This window comes from Fonsecaea nubica (genome assembly GCF_001646965.1).
Source record: "Fonsecaea nubica strain CBS 269.64 chromosome Unknown Scaff12, whole genome shotgun sequence".
In the NCBI taxonomy this organism is placed as follows: Eukaryota; Fungi; Ascomycota; class Eurotiomycetes; order Chaetothyriales; family Herpotrichiellaceae; genus Fonsecaea; species Fonsecaea nubica.
In genome coordinates, this window is record NW_019173685.1 from 121506 (window position 1) to 137752 (window position 16247).

General features: G+C 51.8%; 5 protein-coding genes across 5 annotated transcripts; 4 read left to right on the forward strand and 1 right to left on the reverse strand.

Moving 5' to 3' along the window:
- Nucleotides 1-182: 182 nt before the first annotated feature.
- AYO20_02720 (hypothetical protein) lies at nucleotides 183-2756 on the forward strand (the record flags this gene model as incomplete). Its single annotated transcript, XM_022641024.1, has 1 exon — nucleotides 183-2756. The coding sequence occupies one exon, from the start codon at nucleotides 183-185 to the stop codon at nucleotides 2754-2756; it is 2574 nt and encodes an 857-aa protein (XP_022502899.1).
- Nucleotides 2757-3738: 982 nt separating this feature from the next.
- On the reverse strand, nucleotides 3739-4866 carry AYO20_02721 (hypothetical protein; the record flags this gene model as incomplete). The annotated part of the gene is made up of 2 exons (XM_022641025.1): nucleotides 3739-3815; nucleotides 4032-4866. 2 exons carry the CDS (start codon nucleotides 4864-4866, stop codon nucleotides 3739-3741), a joined length of 912 nt encoding a protein of 303 aa, XP_022502900.1.
- A 5365-nt stretch (nucleotides 4867-10231) lies between these two features.
- On the forward strand, nucleotides 10232-10844 carry AYO20_02722 (hypothetical protein; the record flags this gene model as incomplete). The annotated part of the gene is made up of 4 exons (XM_022641026.1): nucleotides 10232-10305; nucleotides 10361-10483; nucleotides 10552-10606; nucleotides 10653-10844. 4 exons carry the CDS (start codon nucleotides 10232-10234, stop codon nucleotides 10842-10844), a joined length of 444 nt encoding a protein of 147 aa, XP_022502901.1.
- A 1718-nt stretch (nucleotides 10845-12562) lies between these two features.
- AYO20_02723 (hypothetical protein) lies at nucleotides 12563-13756 on the forward strand (the record flags this gene model as incomplete). The annotated part of the gene is made up of 1 exon (XM_022641027.1): nucleotides 12563-13756. The coding sequence occupies one exon, from the start codon at nucleotides 12563-12565 to the stop codon at nucleotides 13754-13756; it is 1194 nt and encodes a 397-aa protein (XP_022502902.1).
- An 825-nt stretch (nucleotides 13757-14581) lies between these two features.
- On the forward strand, nucleotides 14582-15425 carry AYO20_02724 (hypothetical protein; the record flags this gene model as incomplete). The annotated part of the gene is made up of 4 exons (XM_022641028.1): nucleotides 14582-14603; nucleotides 14669-14727; nucleotides 14827-14893; nucleotides 14965-15425. 4 exons carry the CDS (start codon nucleotides 14582-14584, stop codon nucleotides 15423-15425), a joined length of 609 nt encoding a protein of 202 aa, XP_022502903.1.
- Between the last annotated feature and the right edge of the window lie 822 nt (nucleotides 15426-16247).

Genomic DNA, 16247 nt, shown 5'->3' on the forward strand with positions numbered 1-16247 from the left:
AGCTTGCTTAGCGCTGCTGCCCTCGCATGGCCTCGTTTTGATTTCACATCGCAAAAGTCTACTGCTCACATTGACAATCTTCCTGCTCCGCCATCTCTCTCGAAGACCGATTCACTGAACTCTATCTCGGGGCCTCATTTTGCCAATGTATCACTAAACCGCCCTCATCCACGCCAGAGAATATGCCGACGCCGGTATCTGCTGACGCAAGGCGCGATCCACGGCCTGATGTTTTGACCAACGGCAAGTTAGACATCGGACACGATGAGGGACCTGGGCCTATCGACAGCCCTCCAGTGAGGCGGCTTCTGCGCTCTATCGAACAGCACGATAAAGAGTTCAACGAAAATCTCGCTGTCTTGACTAAATTTGTGAAGATGCTGGCCTCTGAACATGCAAAGTCCATTCTAGACTTGAAGAAAGACTGCATGAGATATGCCGGCGGAAACTATAGCCACCACCAACAGCGACTACCCACGACAGGACCCAAGCCCACGGTTGAGGCCTCCCCCTCGGTTGCTCCACGACAAGGAGAGGAAGCTACTGAAACGTCCGTTACAAATGGAACGTCGGAGCAGTTGGATTCCGGTACAGAACCCCGACACGTGGAAACTTCCACGCTTGGATCCACTCCTCAAATAGGAGCACGTCGCGGTACCAGCGAGCCTCTTTTGAAAGACAAACGCACCGAGGTTATCCAAATACCTGACCCAGAGGAGCCTCCTGGACAGGAAGACGAGACTTCAAGTGTTGATGAAGCCAACAACTACCGTGCTCCATTCTATTTGAGTGACGATGACAACCATGATCAGGATATCGTGCATGAGGAATCTCCGGTCCCAGATGAAACTGCTTGGCGCACCACTCCGCCCATTGACAATGGCAATCGTGATCAGGACATTGTACATGAGGAGTCTCCGGTTCTAGATGGAACCGCATGGCGCAACGTCGGGAATGCTCAACCCACTGTCCCTCCGAAAACCCCCAAGGCACAGAATCGACGAGAACACTCATCACTACCTAAGAAGAGCTCCCAGTCGCTGCGGGACTCATCTCGTCGGTGGACAGACGAGGAAGAATCATTTATGATCGAAACCATCCATGATTTGATGCAAGGGGAAGATCTCGGACCGACAAAGTCACACATGTGGCAACGGGCAGCCGCCATTCTAAGCACACGTGGATATGATCGCACGTACCAACAGATGATGGCGAAATGGTCTTACGATACTCGCCACAAGTGCGAAAGTCGTGGTCTGGACTGGGCAGCTGCCGTGATGGCCAAAGTTCCTCACATGACCCGGAAGCGCAGATCATCAATGAACGATAACCCGAACGGAGAGCAGACTGCAACACCGACAGACCAGCCGAGAGTCAAACGAATCAAGACCAAGTCTCTGAAGCTTCGTACGTCCGTTTCATCATCTGCAAGATCGGGCAGCCATATGTACCTTCGGTTTGCCTGGGGTCACGCCTCGAGCGACATAGTGCAAGTGGACTGGTCCCCAGATTCCAAACACTTTGCGGCTGCCAGCAACTCGATTGTTGAACCTTCGAAAAAGTTCCGGAACAACCGACGTGGGAACTTGATTTATGGCTCAGTACCTTCCAAGATGCTCCGAGATCTTCCTGAACATCGGATCTTGGGCAATGCCGCGGCTGGGGAGCCAAAGTATATTTACCAGACCGTCAGCGCGGTTCGATTTACTCCAACGGGCAACAGGCTGTACAGTGCTGGGTTTGACAATAAGGTCCGCGTCTGGGACGTGGGGGATGAGGCTTCCATCCACTGTAAGACGGAAATACAGTATTCTCAGCGGCTAGAAGTCATGGACGTGGCTGGGGAGCAGAGCACATTGTTCGCGACAGGTACCGAAGGCGGACTCCGATCGATCCGAGTTTTCTTTATGAATTCTGAGGTAGATGTCCGGCCTCAGGAGATCAGGATGAACCGGGAAACAGGAAGGAAATCGTTCCCGTTTTCACCGACGTGTCTCCGGTTCGGACACGCTCGTAGCCGGGATTGGCTCCTTGCAGGCTTTGGGAATGATATCAACGGCCATTTTGGCGGCGGATGCACCGCCATGTGGAAATTCCGTGAAGGGTCCTGCGAACAGTTACACTTTCCGCAGGGAGATACATATGTGTTTGATTGCGCCTGGAATTCGACAGGCGACTTGTTCGCCGTTGGGAGCACAAGCAATGCCTTGACGAGGAGAGAGCCAGGAGAGCATTCTGTGGTTAAGCTGTACTCGCCCAACCAGCCAGACTCGATCTCGAGGTATAGCTGTCGCGCAAAGGATATCAACGATGTGACCATTGACTACGATCTTGTCACGGCCTCGTGTACCGACGGTTCGACGTACGTTTGGGATCGGCGTCAGCCTCAAAAACCCTTACACAGGCTAGCTCACGGTCATCCCGTGATTCGGATCCCGCCCGGAAAAGACCGAGAGGTTGAGGATGTGGGCGTCCGATACATCGAATGGAGCCATACCCCGGGACAATTATACACAGGGTCTAGTGATGGCATCCTCAAGTATTGGGACACGCGGCGCTCACCTGCTGATGTCCTTGTCGAAGACCTTGTGGACATCGGCAGTGAAATACTGTGTGGCCGTCTTTCGCCGGATCATTCCTCCTTGCTGCTGGGCAGCGAAGAAGGAGGTCTTTACCTGTTGAGCAAGTCGAACGGTCCATTTCGAACGGAGGACCTCCAATACCGAGTGGCGGAACAGTGGGACAATGACAAATAAGACAAAAGTTTCAACTCATACGGACGGTGGAGGGCGCTTTGGCCAATGCGTGTAAGGGGCCGGTATGGAACAAGAAGACCGATGGATATCTACGACAAGAGTAATGGGGGATGGGTTGCCGAAAATGGCGACTTTGGGCTCCATCGATCGACAAGAAAACAAGTCTTTGGCGGTGCCCGCTGGGGGAGGAGAAGACGTGATGGATACTAGGTACTAATGGCTCTGGTAAATTGTCGACATGGTGGCACATGGGGAGGTACAGGTATCGGCGCTCCTTTTTGGTTTTTCTCTTTTTCCAAAACCAACTACCTTTTCTGAGACGGAGTATTGAAGAGAGGAAGCAAGCAGGCAGGATATATATAATACCCAGGGACAGCGATGATGGATGGACAAGGCCAGGGATGAATTTTGGGACTTTTTTTTGTCTTCCTTCTTCGACAGGGGGGATTTGAAGGAAACTCTTGAACTCTGGGATGGATTGATGGAGGATCGATGGGGTTTTACGGAGCATTGTACATTTCCCTGCTTGAAGGGTGCTTTGATCGGAATCTTCTTCTTCCTCTTTTAATGGCATTGAAGTCATTACCTACCTTACCTACCCGAGTTATCACAATACAGGTTTTTTTGGGAAGTTACGCGAATCGAGGCCTTGTCCGTGTCGCCTAGAGCATAAGTGCGAATAGGGACTTGAGAAGAGGATAACCGGGTGGACGAGATGAGTTGCGAGGGGTCTGGGAGGAGTCTCGCTGTCGCTGTCGAAGCAGGACCTTAACATAACCTGATCTTCTACAATGACAAACACGCCGAGAAATGGAGAGAGAGACCGGGCGGTTGAGAATCATCTGCCGGCCAAATAGAAGGGAGAAAAGATTGTAAATTCCGACAGACCAATCAATCAATGGATGGATGAGTGAATGGAAGGATGCATAGATAGGGACGGGAAGCCAGGAATAAGGCTAAAATAAAAGGGCCTGGAACCGGTTCAATGGTCGATTTTCAGGGAGAAATCTATATGCGGCACGCCCTGGTGGACGGCGCTCGTTGATATTATGTCGATGTCTGCAACGGTAGGAGAACAGAGGAAGTTAGTAAAGCGAAAAAAAAAAAAAAGGATAAGGTGAGGCGCTCAAGGGGGGAAATAGAAGAGATCATACAAAAGTTGACGAGCGAGGAAAACATGACTCTGCCAACCGCCTCGCACAAGGGACATGCATATACAAAGGAAGACAAAGTAGGCAAGCAAATGACAAGAGACGGGGAGAAAGATTGACGCACCGTTATTGATGTAGCCCTTGACGTTGGCCTCGGTCAGGCCGCCGCTGCTCTCCAGGAGCACGTCTGCTCGGCCGCGGGCCCTCCATCTCTCCTTGAGATTCCTCGCCGCGACCTTCAAGCCCTCGCCGTCAAAGTTGTCCAGCATGACCACGTCCGCGCCCGCTTCGATGGCCTCGTCCGCCTCTGCCTCGGTCTGCACCTCGACCTCGATCTTGAGCGCGAAGCCCCCCACCGCGCGGGCCGCCTTGACGGCGTTGGTGATGGACCCCTTCGCCCAGATGTGATTGTCCTTGAGCATGATCATGCTCGACAGGTCGTGGCGGTGGCCGTCGATCCCGCCGACTAGCATGCCGTACTTCTCGACGAGTCGGAACCCCGGTGTGGTCTTGCGGGTGCCGGCCAAGATACCCTGGTAGCCAGCACTGCGCACCAGCTCGAGCATCTTTCGTGACCTGGAAGCCACGCCGCTGCACCGTGCGAGTGTGTTCAATGCGACTCTTTCCCCTAAAAGTAGTTTCCTGGTAGGTCCCTTGACGGTGGCAACCTTGATCTTGCCCCCAGCCTTGTCCGGGTCGAGATATGTTCCCTCGTCATAATGCCATTCCACGGCACAATCGAGCTGCCGAAATACCTCGTTGAAAAAAGGGACCCCGGCGAGTACCCCGGCAGACTTACAGAGGAGCTGCGCACTACGGGGTTCCGATCCCACGACGAAGCCGCCGTAGTCAAAAGACGGAGTGTCTTCGGCCAGCCAGCTGGTTATTTGGGTGGTGAAGTGAGAGGGGAGGAGGTCGGCGAGGGTGCCCTGGTGGGATGTGCGGGACGACGTGGACATGATCGCTATATTCTAGTCAATTTATACGAGACAATATAGACCCACGGAATGAGTAGAGAGAGGATGGGTGACTCTTCAACAAAGTTCGGGAGAGACCACGAAGGTGGAAATAAAAACAAATGGCATGAGAAACGCAGGTACAAGAAGCTGGGAATTGTCTTGAACCCCGCATTCGAGTGGAGAAGAAACCAGGCACGACAATACGATGGCAACAAGGCTATAACAAGGCTCCCGTTTCTTCCATTCTCTCCCTTGCACTACTATAAGAATCAGTCTCTACACAATGTGTCGGATAGACCCTGCAGCAACATCTAGCCTGCAGTAATGGTCGCCCTCTTCACTGGTCAAGTAGCCCAATTACAGGGTCGCGGATCCAGTATGGTCAAGAGCCTTGCTTGTAAGTCATGTGTGTGGTGCCGTGATTCTCTCAGGTCAACTTTGATATGTAAAGTCTCAGTCTTATTATTGAAGAAGCAGTTCCTCTGTCGAGGCAACAGCCTTGAGCCTAGTGTCGTTGTTCCGGAGGTTGCGGATTGGCACAAGGCCACAACGGCTTGTAGCACCGCTATGCTTGCTTGCTTTGACCCCTAGCAGCCTAAGCTAGGACATTGGCACCGTGACTGGCAATGTGATATCCTGGATCAATCAATGCCTAGGAGTTGCTGACTGCAAGAGACATATCCGGTCCTTGCATCTCAGATGAAGCCAGCATCAAAGGGGTTGGCGAATGCTTTCGAACTCTTGATACAGTGTTGGCTTCCCGCGGAATCTTCATATCTGACATAAAGTCTCGGCATGAAAGTGATTCTCCGTCCAGGTTCCAGTCTAGCACGGCGGCACCCGTTCATATAGATGACCCCCGAGATATAGTAGTCGGGTTGAATAGCGAACCTGCCGAAACATCAGATGCTTAAAGTTGCATTGTAAAGAGCACTGCATTCATTCTGATGGCTGTCATATCAAATTGACACATGAAAATCTCACATGCCCAAACTTCTCTGCCTCCGTCAAGAAGTAAGGCCTTGCATATGTCTTACCCTTGCTCAAGACTTCAGTATCGCTTCGTTGTCCATTGCAATGCACTTGCTTGCATATATTGCTCCCTTGGCACTGAACTGGCGGAGCATCGTCCAATAGCTTATCGGCACACGTTCAAGGCCAGTATATGTCGTGGAAGACCTTTGCCTTTGTGTCCGCCTTTCCTTTGCTACCCAGTGTACGACTCACGCCTCCCCGGGGTGGATTACACGCCCACAAAGGAAGGGAGCCCACATCCAGCCCGAAAGTACAGTGTATTGACCCACGAGAAGCGATTGGGCCAGATTTCAGCAGGGCATTCGAAAATCAACGTGGCAGAAGGCTGTGGACCGGGCATTCAGAGGTCAGAGTCTCGACAACTGTTGGGGCTCATCTAGAACAGAAGGAGCCATCAGTTCCTCAGCATCATGGCACCGCTGAACCGAAGAAACCTTGCCCCGGAATGGGTTTGCCTAGGTAGAAACGTGATGCATGGAGCCACTGGCTGTGTTGCAGAGAGGTTAGTACGAATGAAGCAGGAGATTTGGGACTGTGTACGAGCTTCCATTTGGGACGAGGGGCCCGCACACCGCCTCCCCTTGAAGAATCACACTGCAGGACGTTTGAATGCCCAGGACTCGCGACCTGAGTCATTCAGAACTTCCTCTGCAATGATGTCGCTGAGCTCCGTCCGATGTACATGTCAATCATTGTGAGCCGAGTTCTGGCGCTCCAAGAAAATTCAAGGTGGATCTCAGACACATCATGGGAGGGACGCCAAACAAGGCCAGGATCATTTGCTGAAGAATCGCACCAACGGTCCAATCAATATGGTCGGTTCTCTGGTATCTTTTGTTGGAAGTTGCTGAGGATGTGAACCTCCGCCGTCATGTGGATACGCTTTTGAGACCCTTTCCGGGGAAGGAGGATGACGACTTTGGGAGGGCCAAGAGCGAATAAGAGACGGCCGTTAGTGGCCTGGGTGGTCGATCGTCACAGCTGCTCATCGGCCACACAGGGCAATGGTTGCTTGGCTAGTTGTTGAGTCCTTGTGTTGACCTGTGGAACAATCATGTCTGCCTGGGTGGCATGTCTCTGGTTGGCTTCGTGTCCGTAAGTACGGTTCTACTTCCGATTAGCGAGCTCAGCGAAGGGACTACGTCTGCATTTCCTGGACGAATCGTGGTTAATTACCCTCGAAGAGTCGCAGTAGAGAAACAGGCGCCGAGGCGGTCTTTGCAAGAGTGTCAAAGAGAGGGGGAGCGATACAGTATCAGGCTGAGACGGTGGCTTGCCCACCGGCCTAGAGATTGGAGATCCGGGAAGAGGGATCCTCGAAATCGCAGGAGAACACCAAATCGTCCTGTACCTAAAACCAATTCAAGTGACAAGCATCCAATGATTTGGTTGGCGTAGATCCGACCAATCATGGCGATCATTTCCACGAGGAGATGCAAAGCGGGCTATCCGTGTAACACGAGCTCTGTTCATCGCTGGCGATGCTCTCGCCGCAGTTGTTGTCTGTCCACGTGGCAGGCACCAGTGGCGATACCGGACCAGTCTCTGAATCGGCCAGGGACCACGGGGTTTGATTGGCCACCCAGAAAATTGTCTGTTTGCTATCCGCCTTTAGTGGGCCGAATACAAAACTTGTCAGTTCATATGAGTATGCGTACGAGGAAGGGAGAAGGTTAGTGCATTCCCGTTGTCGGTTAGGCTGGAATGGATCTCGGTAGGAAATTTCGACCCAAGATCCGAAAACATCTTCAGGTGTACTGAGGGTAGAGAAGTGGAGGTTATGTGTCTTGACCCGACCAGTGGTGGAGGGTTGAAGCAGCAAACAAAGCTGGCCAGACCATTGGCTGGGAAGGGGACCCAGACCAAGCCCCAAAGACAGGGGATCGACTTGCAGACAAGTCGGGCTGAAAGCCGGCATGCATGCGAGCGCAGGTCGAAAGACATGCGTCAATCACCGGAGATGACCAGGTCTGAAATCCTGTTACTGCGGTGAGCCTTGTTTGGTCTAGACACGAATTCGGAGGGGGGGGGGGGGGGGGTTTGCAGCCACTACGAGTTTTTGCAGGAGAAGATGGGGTTGGTGTGGGAGCAATGAGTAGAGCATATCTCAGCACGGCTGCAGCCCTGATACGGGACTGAGCAGATAATGTAGTTCGGCTGAATGCAGCGCGACATGAGATGTTGACAGAGGGAGTGTTGTGTTCAGGAGAAGTTGAGTGAGGGAGAGCAACGAGGAATGGGAAGAAGAGAGCGCAGGCTGTCAAAGGCTAAGGGGGACACACGTGACTGTTCGCCGTAGTCACGTGTGGGTAGTCAGAGCCTTGTGACTCGTTCTTTGGTATCGCCGCCTGCGATTTCGACTCCTGATCTTCAAACCTTGCATACTAGCAAACAAACATTCTGCGCCCTCATCTGCATGCGACGCACCATCTCGTTCCGGCGATCTCTCCCAATCTGCTCATGGACACTGCTGCCTCTGCTGGTCCCGCTGAACAGCGTCAGTGCTCAACTCGTGGTGGCTTCACCTTGCCCGAGTTGCTCTCATCAGGTTGGCTGGGGGCTTCGCCTCTTTCAACGTCTCACAGACCAGTGGACACCCCTGCCCCGGGCCATCAACGTGTCTCGCAAAGAGAACCTGGCAACCCAGGGATCGAACATGTCGGTCCGAGCGTCCCTTGGACCTACAGGTACCTCTACCAGGCTACCCAAAATGGCTAGTTGTCTCGATCTGAACAGGGGCATCCTTCTCACGCGCCTGGTTCTCTTGGGGAGCAAACCGTTGCAGTCTTGCAGACCTGCACGCTCGCTCTCCACTCAAAGAAAATACTCAAAATTGGTTCGACGACCTGAAGTAGGTGTCGCTGAAGAGCCCGAGACTCCGGTCACCACATACTTGCAATCTTCAAAGCCCAGAGTCCAGACACCACCAGCCAGCGTTGTTTCTGTACCGGGGAGGCTCTTCCTAAGACTGCATCAACCTCAACAGAAGATGTTTCTGTGGTTGCCCCTGAGCCTCTCTACGATAATAAACATCTGTCAAGCATAGACATGCACTTATGATGTGCATACGGCTAAGCATGGGTACCGAGGAGAACGGCCACCCCACGATCCGAAAGAACGACAGAGAGATGAACGGCCTCGAGAAAGGGCAGGAAGTCAAGGCGGGTGGGAACTCAACGGAACCCAATCATGTCCACAGGCGAGTGACCAACCGTTGCCACTTCTGATGCTGGCAACGCCTCGTTCTCTCTCATATGCGTCTTACTCCAGACCCTTTTCCTTGCCTTCACGGTTTCGTTATCTTCGCCATGCCCACCCCCCCGCCCTGCTCATGGATCCTGCTCATTTCCAGCCAGACCTCAGTCTTTGTCTGCCCTTGCTCGCCAGTCCTCGTATCTCCACAACAGCACGAGAATGGGCCTCTTAACCCATTTAGGCGGGTAGGTGTCCAGCACATTGCTTTTGCCACTAACTTCTTCTAGCCGGCCTTTTCTGTCTCGAATATCAACTACGCGTGTTGCCGTGGTTAACCTTTCGACACCTTACCTCACCTTTTGTTTTATTCTTGAATTCATATGAGAGACCCAACAAGCATTTTGTCTTAAACTCTTCAAGTTCTAATCACCCTTTGCCGCAGCTCTCTCCTTCCATCTCTATAGCGGACTGACTGCCTTCGTGCTCGTCTAGCTACACTCCTCCTCACTCTTTTGCCTCCCGTCGAGTCACTCGAGGTATCTCAAAGTACTTAACAACAAGGGAAAAGCCATCAGCACAGTCCAAGAGCATCGAACTTGTCATATTCCTTCTTTTTTGACAGCCGTGACAGATTCTGTGGTGTGAACGCTGTGCCTGTATTCATCCGCTGCGATCTCGTTTGACTGGCCTTCTATCATTTGTTGCACTTCCAAGAATGACCGACTATGCGCCACGAAGCAGTCAGGATTACAATTCCTTCTTTCAAAGTCCGCACCTCGCCATGTCGCATTATTCCAATGGAACCGGTCTCAGCTACCTCTACAGTGATGGTCAAGTTCAGTATCAGACTGTACACACCCCATGTTCGACGTACTCAGCAAACTACGCACCGAGTCCAGGAACGTCAGCTCCTCCTCTCTATTTGCCTCCAACATCCGGATCAAACCTCAATTATTCATTTGTAGGCCCACGAGTTCCTACGCTTCCTTCTCAGTCTCGTGCTTTCCCACAGAGCTCTTACTACAGCACGTCCTCGGGGAATCGGACAAGTTCACACCATCAACGACTCGCTCCTCCACGAGAATACACTTCAATGGATGGCACAGAGTGTCAAGACTCTCCAAATGAGGACACAATGCTGTCAGAACCTGTTCTTCCCCCACTCGAGGGCTATCCGGATGTACACGAATTCGATGAGCTGATGAAACGGTACAGACAGTGCCCGCCTCTTTTTTTTTGAGCATTGCTAATTCATTATCCGTAGTTACGTCCAAGACCTCTCTCCCAAGAAACAGGACAAGGCTCTCATTCATGCGCGGCGAGCTGCCAACATCAAACATGTGCTTATTGACAAGAAGACAACGGCCATAGAGTCAGCCCAATTCAGGTCAGTCCGATTCTACTCCAAGAGGACAGCTGTGTTTGAAGTGTTATAGAATGCTGACCGCCGCTTAGGTTTTGGGTCAAGAAGATGTTTACACTGCAACCTAACGACAGCAAAATCCCAGAGGTGAGATAGGGCGCATTTTCCAGCGTTAATGACTGACATGGTCTAGCATTTAAGGAAGATTTGCCATGAAGGGAAACCAGTGGCAGTGCGGGAGAAGTTGTTTAAGATCCTGACCAAGGCACACAAACAGTGTCAACACGGCGGCCGAGACAAAACATCTGCGCAGGTCAGAAAGGTGTACTCATGGTTTGACTCGCAAGCCTTCTTTATGGTTCGAGAGACTAATCATGCATGCTAGGGTACCCAAAGAGCTCATTTCAAGATTTGTCAAACTGTGTCCCACTTGTCAAGTCAGACGAGGGGCCAGTCGTAACTCGCCTCCAGATTCAGTGAAAAGCCCCGAAACGAATGCAGAAGCTCACTCTCCAGAGGCATTATCTGTGGCCGGATCAAGGAAGGGCTCTACAGCAATCAGGCAGGCCACTGTAAACACATGCTTGCCTTTGCAGACAGCGGGATTCAAAACGAGCTCGGCTTTTCAACAGCAGAACCGGTGGATGACACCGTTGCAGTCTCATTCAGAGGTCAGCCATGTCTCTGCTGGGCTGAAGCATGACCCTCTCAATCACCGCGACCACTACCACACCGGACCCGCCATGTCCATGAATTGTACCAACGCAACACCGCCGGGTTTGAACTTTCCATCTGTCAATAACTTTGGAAATGCCACAGGACATTCACCAGCATATAATTCATCTTCACTGCCCCAAAATGTGCATGGCAATGTACCAACAGAACCAGCATATGGAATCAAGGTCGAACATTATATTTGACTGCTCGGCCACGATGTGCACTAATGTTATGACTGATGAGCCAGCATCGCTCCATGTGCGACTCACGATGAGCAGGAAACGGTACGGAACACACGGCGTTAGCTTCGCTTTAAGACACGACGTCACGGACTTGCCTCTCTCAGGCACTACGAGGGAGCTGGACCACCTTTCGCTGCCACAGAGTTGAAGACGTCCCATTTTCTTAGGCCCAGTTGGCGCAAACTTGCTGGTTTATCTATCCTTTCGTCACTTCTATGTGGAATTTTGGCGCAGGATTGACGGTTACAAAAAAGCCTTGCGATTTATATAACGATGAACGAAGCAGCACTCCAAGTGTTACAGAACGACGGGATAATCTAAGTTCAAAGGCACACCAGTTGCTGACATGTTTCGGGCTGACATTACTTTGCCCCTTTTCTTCATCACTGGTGCGTGGAGTCCGGATTAAGTGCATGGGGGAGAGACAGGTGCAGAAAGGGGATGTGAAAGGACTTGGAAAGACAAAAGAAAGGGACTACAATACTCGCCAGTGGTACAATCCTGTGTGCTTGACTGGGTCGAGGCTGTGTTGACCAAGATGCCCATGGCCTACATATATCACAGGTCATTGTGCCTCAAGGCAAGATCTCGATTCTCTACCACCATGAATGAATGAAGTTTCCCCAAATGAGCACATGCTGAACGCCCTAAATGACCTTTGTGGTAAAGTTCATAAACGTCCCGATCCGGACCCGTACCCTCACCAGCCAGTCTCCCATATATTTGCGCGTGGTTACACTACATTCTCGTCTTCTAAGTTCCAAGTGACACACCAAGAATAAGCTCAAGCTTACAGCCGCAGTAATGGGGCAACCATTTAGACAAGCATCTGGACAAGCCATTCACTTGACGGAAACACATTTATTTGTGTATTCAGCCTCGCCATGCAAAGTTTATTCGCCCGACAGGTCCTCATCCTCATCCTCTCCTTGTGCCCGTGAAATGCTATATGTATAGAACACAGCTATGGATCTCTGCTTTTCAACTCCAGGATACTTGCTTTGTGGCCTACCCTCTCGAGGTATTTTTGTATTCATTCGTCTCCCGTCTCCCTCATCTAATCGAAGGGTTTCATCAGACTATCTAGCCCGAGCGCGTACACGACATCTATTGGAGTCCGTCCCCTCTCCTGCCCTCACAAGTCATGGGCACCGCCTACTCATGGATCCGGGCAGTGGCCTGGGCGAAGGGGCACTGGTATCATGCTGCCACCACGGCCAGCGTGTTGGGTCTCACTGGCTCGTTTTCGGTCGGGATGGCATGCGGCATCTTCCGCAAGTGCGACAGCGACCCTTGCGGGACGCCCATGAACAAGGACTTTTTCGACAAACCGGCTTGCAACTACTGGGAACATGGCGGAGATAATATGTTGCCCATGAGGAAAAGAGATTCGTCAGGGACCACCGTCACGGTGATAAACGGTATGAAGAGGTGGGGTCGATCGAACCAGGGAGACTATGGCCACGACGAAGTCCCCGGAGTTACGATATACAGCAGCAATAATGTTGGCGAAGGCGGCGGTGCGTTGGATGTGTTTGGTGAAGAGGAAGAACTCGCCGTCACCGTTCCTGGCACCACGGTACCGGACTGGATATACATCACCAATGCCGGGGAAATGCCCCTCTGTATGGCCGGCGTGCGCTTGACGGCTCCTGACGGCTCCGAAATCACCATGACGGGCAACTTGGGGAGGATCTGTGGTGCAGATCACTATGAGTCTGCGTTGACGGTCCTCCCCAACGCCCAGGGGAAAGCTGCGTCCTGTGTTTGGATCGATCGCCAGGGGTCAAACGGTATTCGACTGCCCGGTATTAGCTTCAACCTGCAGACTGATGAGAAGGACCTGGATTTCTACACTATTACTTCGGTAGAGGACTTGTGTCGGGCCCCGTTTATAATGTTACAGGACGATCAGCCTTCAAGTCCTCTTTCACGACGGCAGCTGATTGCGCCCACATTCTCGCGCGACGACAGCATCACCCCAAACCTCGACTTCGACTCGGCGCTTGTCAAAAGCAGCCTGAACCTCTCTAGCGCGGTACAAATGTGCCAGAGCGAGTCCGCCAAGGGTCCGCATTTCGTGAGTCTCTCCGAGGGGGTTTATTGCGACATGTTCACAAGAGAGCTTTATCCTGTGTGTCAGAACGGTATTGGCGGCAGGGAAGAGAGGGAGATCTGTTTCGACCCGGAGCAAGACGAGCTGGTGGAGAGGGATAGGGACGAAGATGGACTGCCTTCTCGTCCTAGAAGAAGGTTTGTGGAACGCGATCAAGGGAGTTCAAGACCTAGACGAGTCAAGGTCTTGAAGACGTTCCGACATGTCGATACTTGGAATTAGGAGTTGGGGTTGTCAGGGGGTGTTTTGGTGGCGGACGAGTTCCCCATATGTACCTACATAGGGCTCAATTTTTATATATTCATACATATGTAGATGATACGGGTACATTGGTTGATCATTATGGCTAAACCAGATTACTCGTAGCTCCGTTATTATTATTGCAACCTACAACTTACAGAGTTTCCCAGTTGCGTATGAGGTGCACCTCACTGAACAACTCATAGGGCTTAGGCATCTCAGGGGGGGGGGGGGGGGGTTGCCCAGATTTCCCCCTTGGGTGGGGATTCTAGGCATAGAGGTACCCAGAGTGGCACGGATAGGGGCTCTCTATTGGCGCCCTTAGGTGAGTTACTTGCAGCGTCTCCGGCGCTGACGGCTGCTAGGGAGCCTAACGAAGCTTGACGAGAGGATTCTGGAGCCTTTCATCCGCCCGCTCCGCCAATCACAGCCTGCGCATGAACATGCGCGTTCGTCGGTCCCTTTTTGGCCCAAAAAGAATCTTGAACAGCCTGGCATGTTAACGATTCTCTGCGCATCTTCAATCATCTTACATCCGGGGACTGCGCACTTTTGTCCCTCCTTTACCATTTTACATTTCGTGTCTTGAAATCCAGTCTCGCTTCCTTTCGACAGCTTTCCATTCTTCTAATTGAATTGTTTGCCCTCAAGATTTCTTGCAGCTTACCCGCGCCTTTCGGTCAACAAATAACCACCCCCCAAATTCAATCTACGAGGTTGATACTTACTTGGCCTTGTCGTCGACATTTCGTCACTCCCATTTGCGCAGTGCCCAGCTGCTTCATCTCCTATTGAGTGTCGCCCACCATGAATCTTTTCAGGCTACTCGGTATGCGGACACGGACCTCCCCATAGAGAGTCGCCAGCATGCTAATTCAACTCTTTGTCGCGCAGCGGACCTGTCGCATCTGGTCTCAATCTTCATCCTCCTTCACAAGATGAAAGTCTCGAACGTATGTCGAAGAAATCTCCCTAGCGCAACGACACGGCGTCGGCCACGAGCAAGTAGGACCATTGATCGCTGACCATCTGTCTGTGCCATATGGAAACAGTCATGTTCAGGAATCTCGTTCAAAACTCAAGCGTTATATTTTCTCGTCTACGTGACGCGGTATCTTGGTTCGTCCTGCCCCCAGAAGCTCCAGCGCTGCGAAAGACCTCTTCTCTAATATAGCCAATGCTCTGCGCAGACCTCTTTTGGACCTTCACCGACAGTGCATGGAACACCATCTTCAAGCTAATCTTCCTCTCGTCCTCCCTCTATACCCTCTACGTAATGTTAAACGACTACAAACCGACCCACGATCCGAATCTGGACACGTTCCGCGTGTCTTACCTCACCGGAGGCTCGGCCGTTCTCGCTTTGCTGTTCCCCTACCGCTACACCATCCCCGAAGTGCTTTGGGCATTCTCTATCTGGCTCGAAAGCGTCGCTATCCTGCCCCAGCTGTTCATGCTTCAAAGGACGGGCGAGGCCGAGACAATTACCACACACTATCTGTTTGCACTGGGGATATACCGTGCTCTGTACATTCCGAACTGGATCTATCGGTGGTTTGCAGAGGCGCATTTTGATCCGATTGCTGTGGTCGCCGGTGTGATCCAGACTATCCTTTATTCCGACTTTTTCTGGGTTTATTACACCAAGTGAGTCTTGATGTTTCTCGCGCGGACCAACTTGCTATTGGAAGGTGGCACGGATTTGTTTTCGGGAGTTGCAGCTGACATGTGTGTGAAACCAGGGTCCTCAAAGGAAAGAGCTTCAAGTTGCCTGTTTAGAGGCCATGTGGGGTGAGAATTTAGGGAGCCCATGATACGCTCTGGATCGAAAGGTGCTCTCTTTCTGCCTATCCTCCAAGCTGGCGCGTCGAGTGGATATGTATTCGAGAACAAAACCAGGCGTTCAGAGGGGTATGGGATAGAAAAAGGAGATTTCTGAAGGTGAAATCCATGTATATTCTACATCTGCCGCGCGGATGGAAGTTGTATCACCCAAGAGGACTCTCTCATTGGAGTCACGCGTGTGGACATGAGCCAGGGACGAGTTGCCTCGCACCACTCTATCACGGCCTCAATGCCTGGTGAATGGCTGGAAAGGTCCCAAAAAGCGAGCCTGACCCAAAACTTCAGGACTGATTTGCCATGCCGATTTGGGAAAATCCAGAGAGAAAGCCAGAGAAGGTTGTGAGGAAGAGAAGAACACTGGAATTCAACATCGAGGACACCCACACCAGGCTAGGCATGAATGACTTATGCAAAGAAGATGGTGTGTTTGGAGAAGACATGGTCGGAAATGGATGATCCCTATTTCGTCCTGTACACGGTACAAGTAGAAAGGAAGAAAGCCCACTACTCGGGACTGCGTAGTGTTTGTGGCTTTGCTTGCCCGAAATGCCATGATCTTCACTTCATACGGGATTTTCAACTAATAAAAAGAAGAAAACAGCAGCCGAAAGAGCAGATGGATACTTTC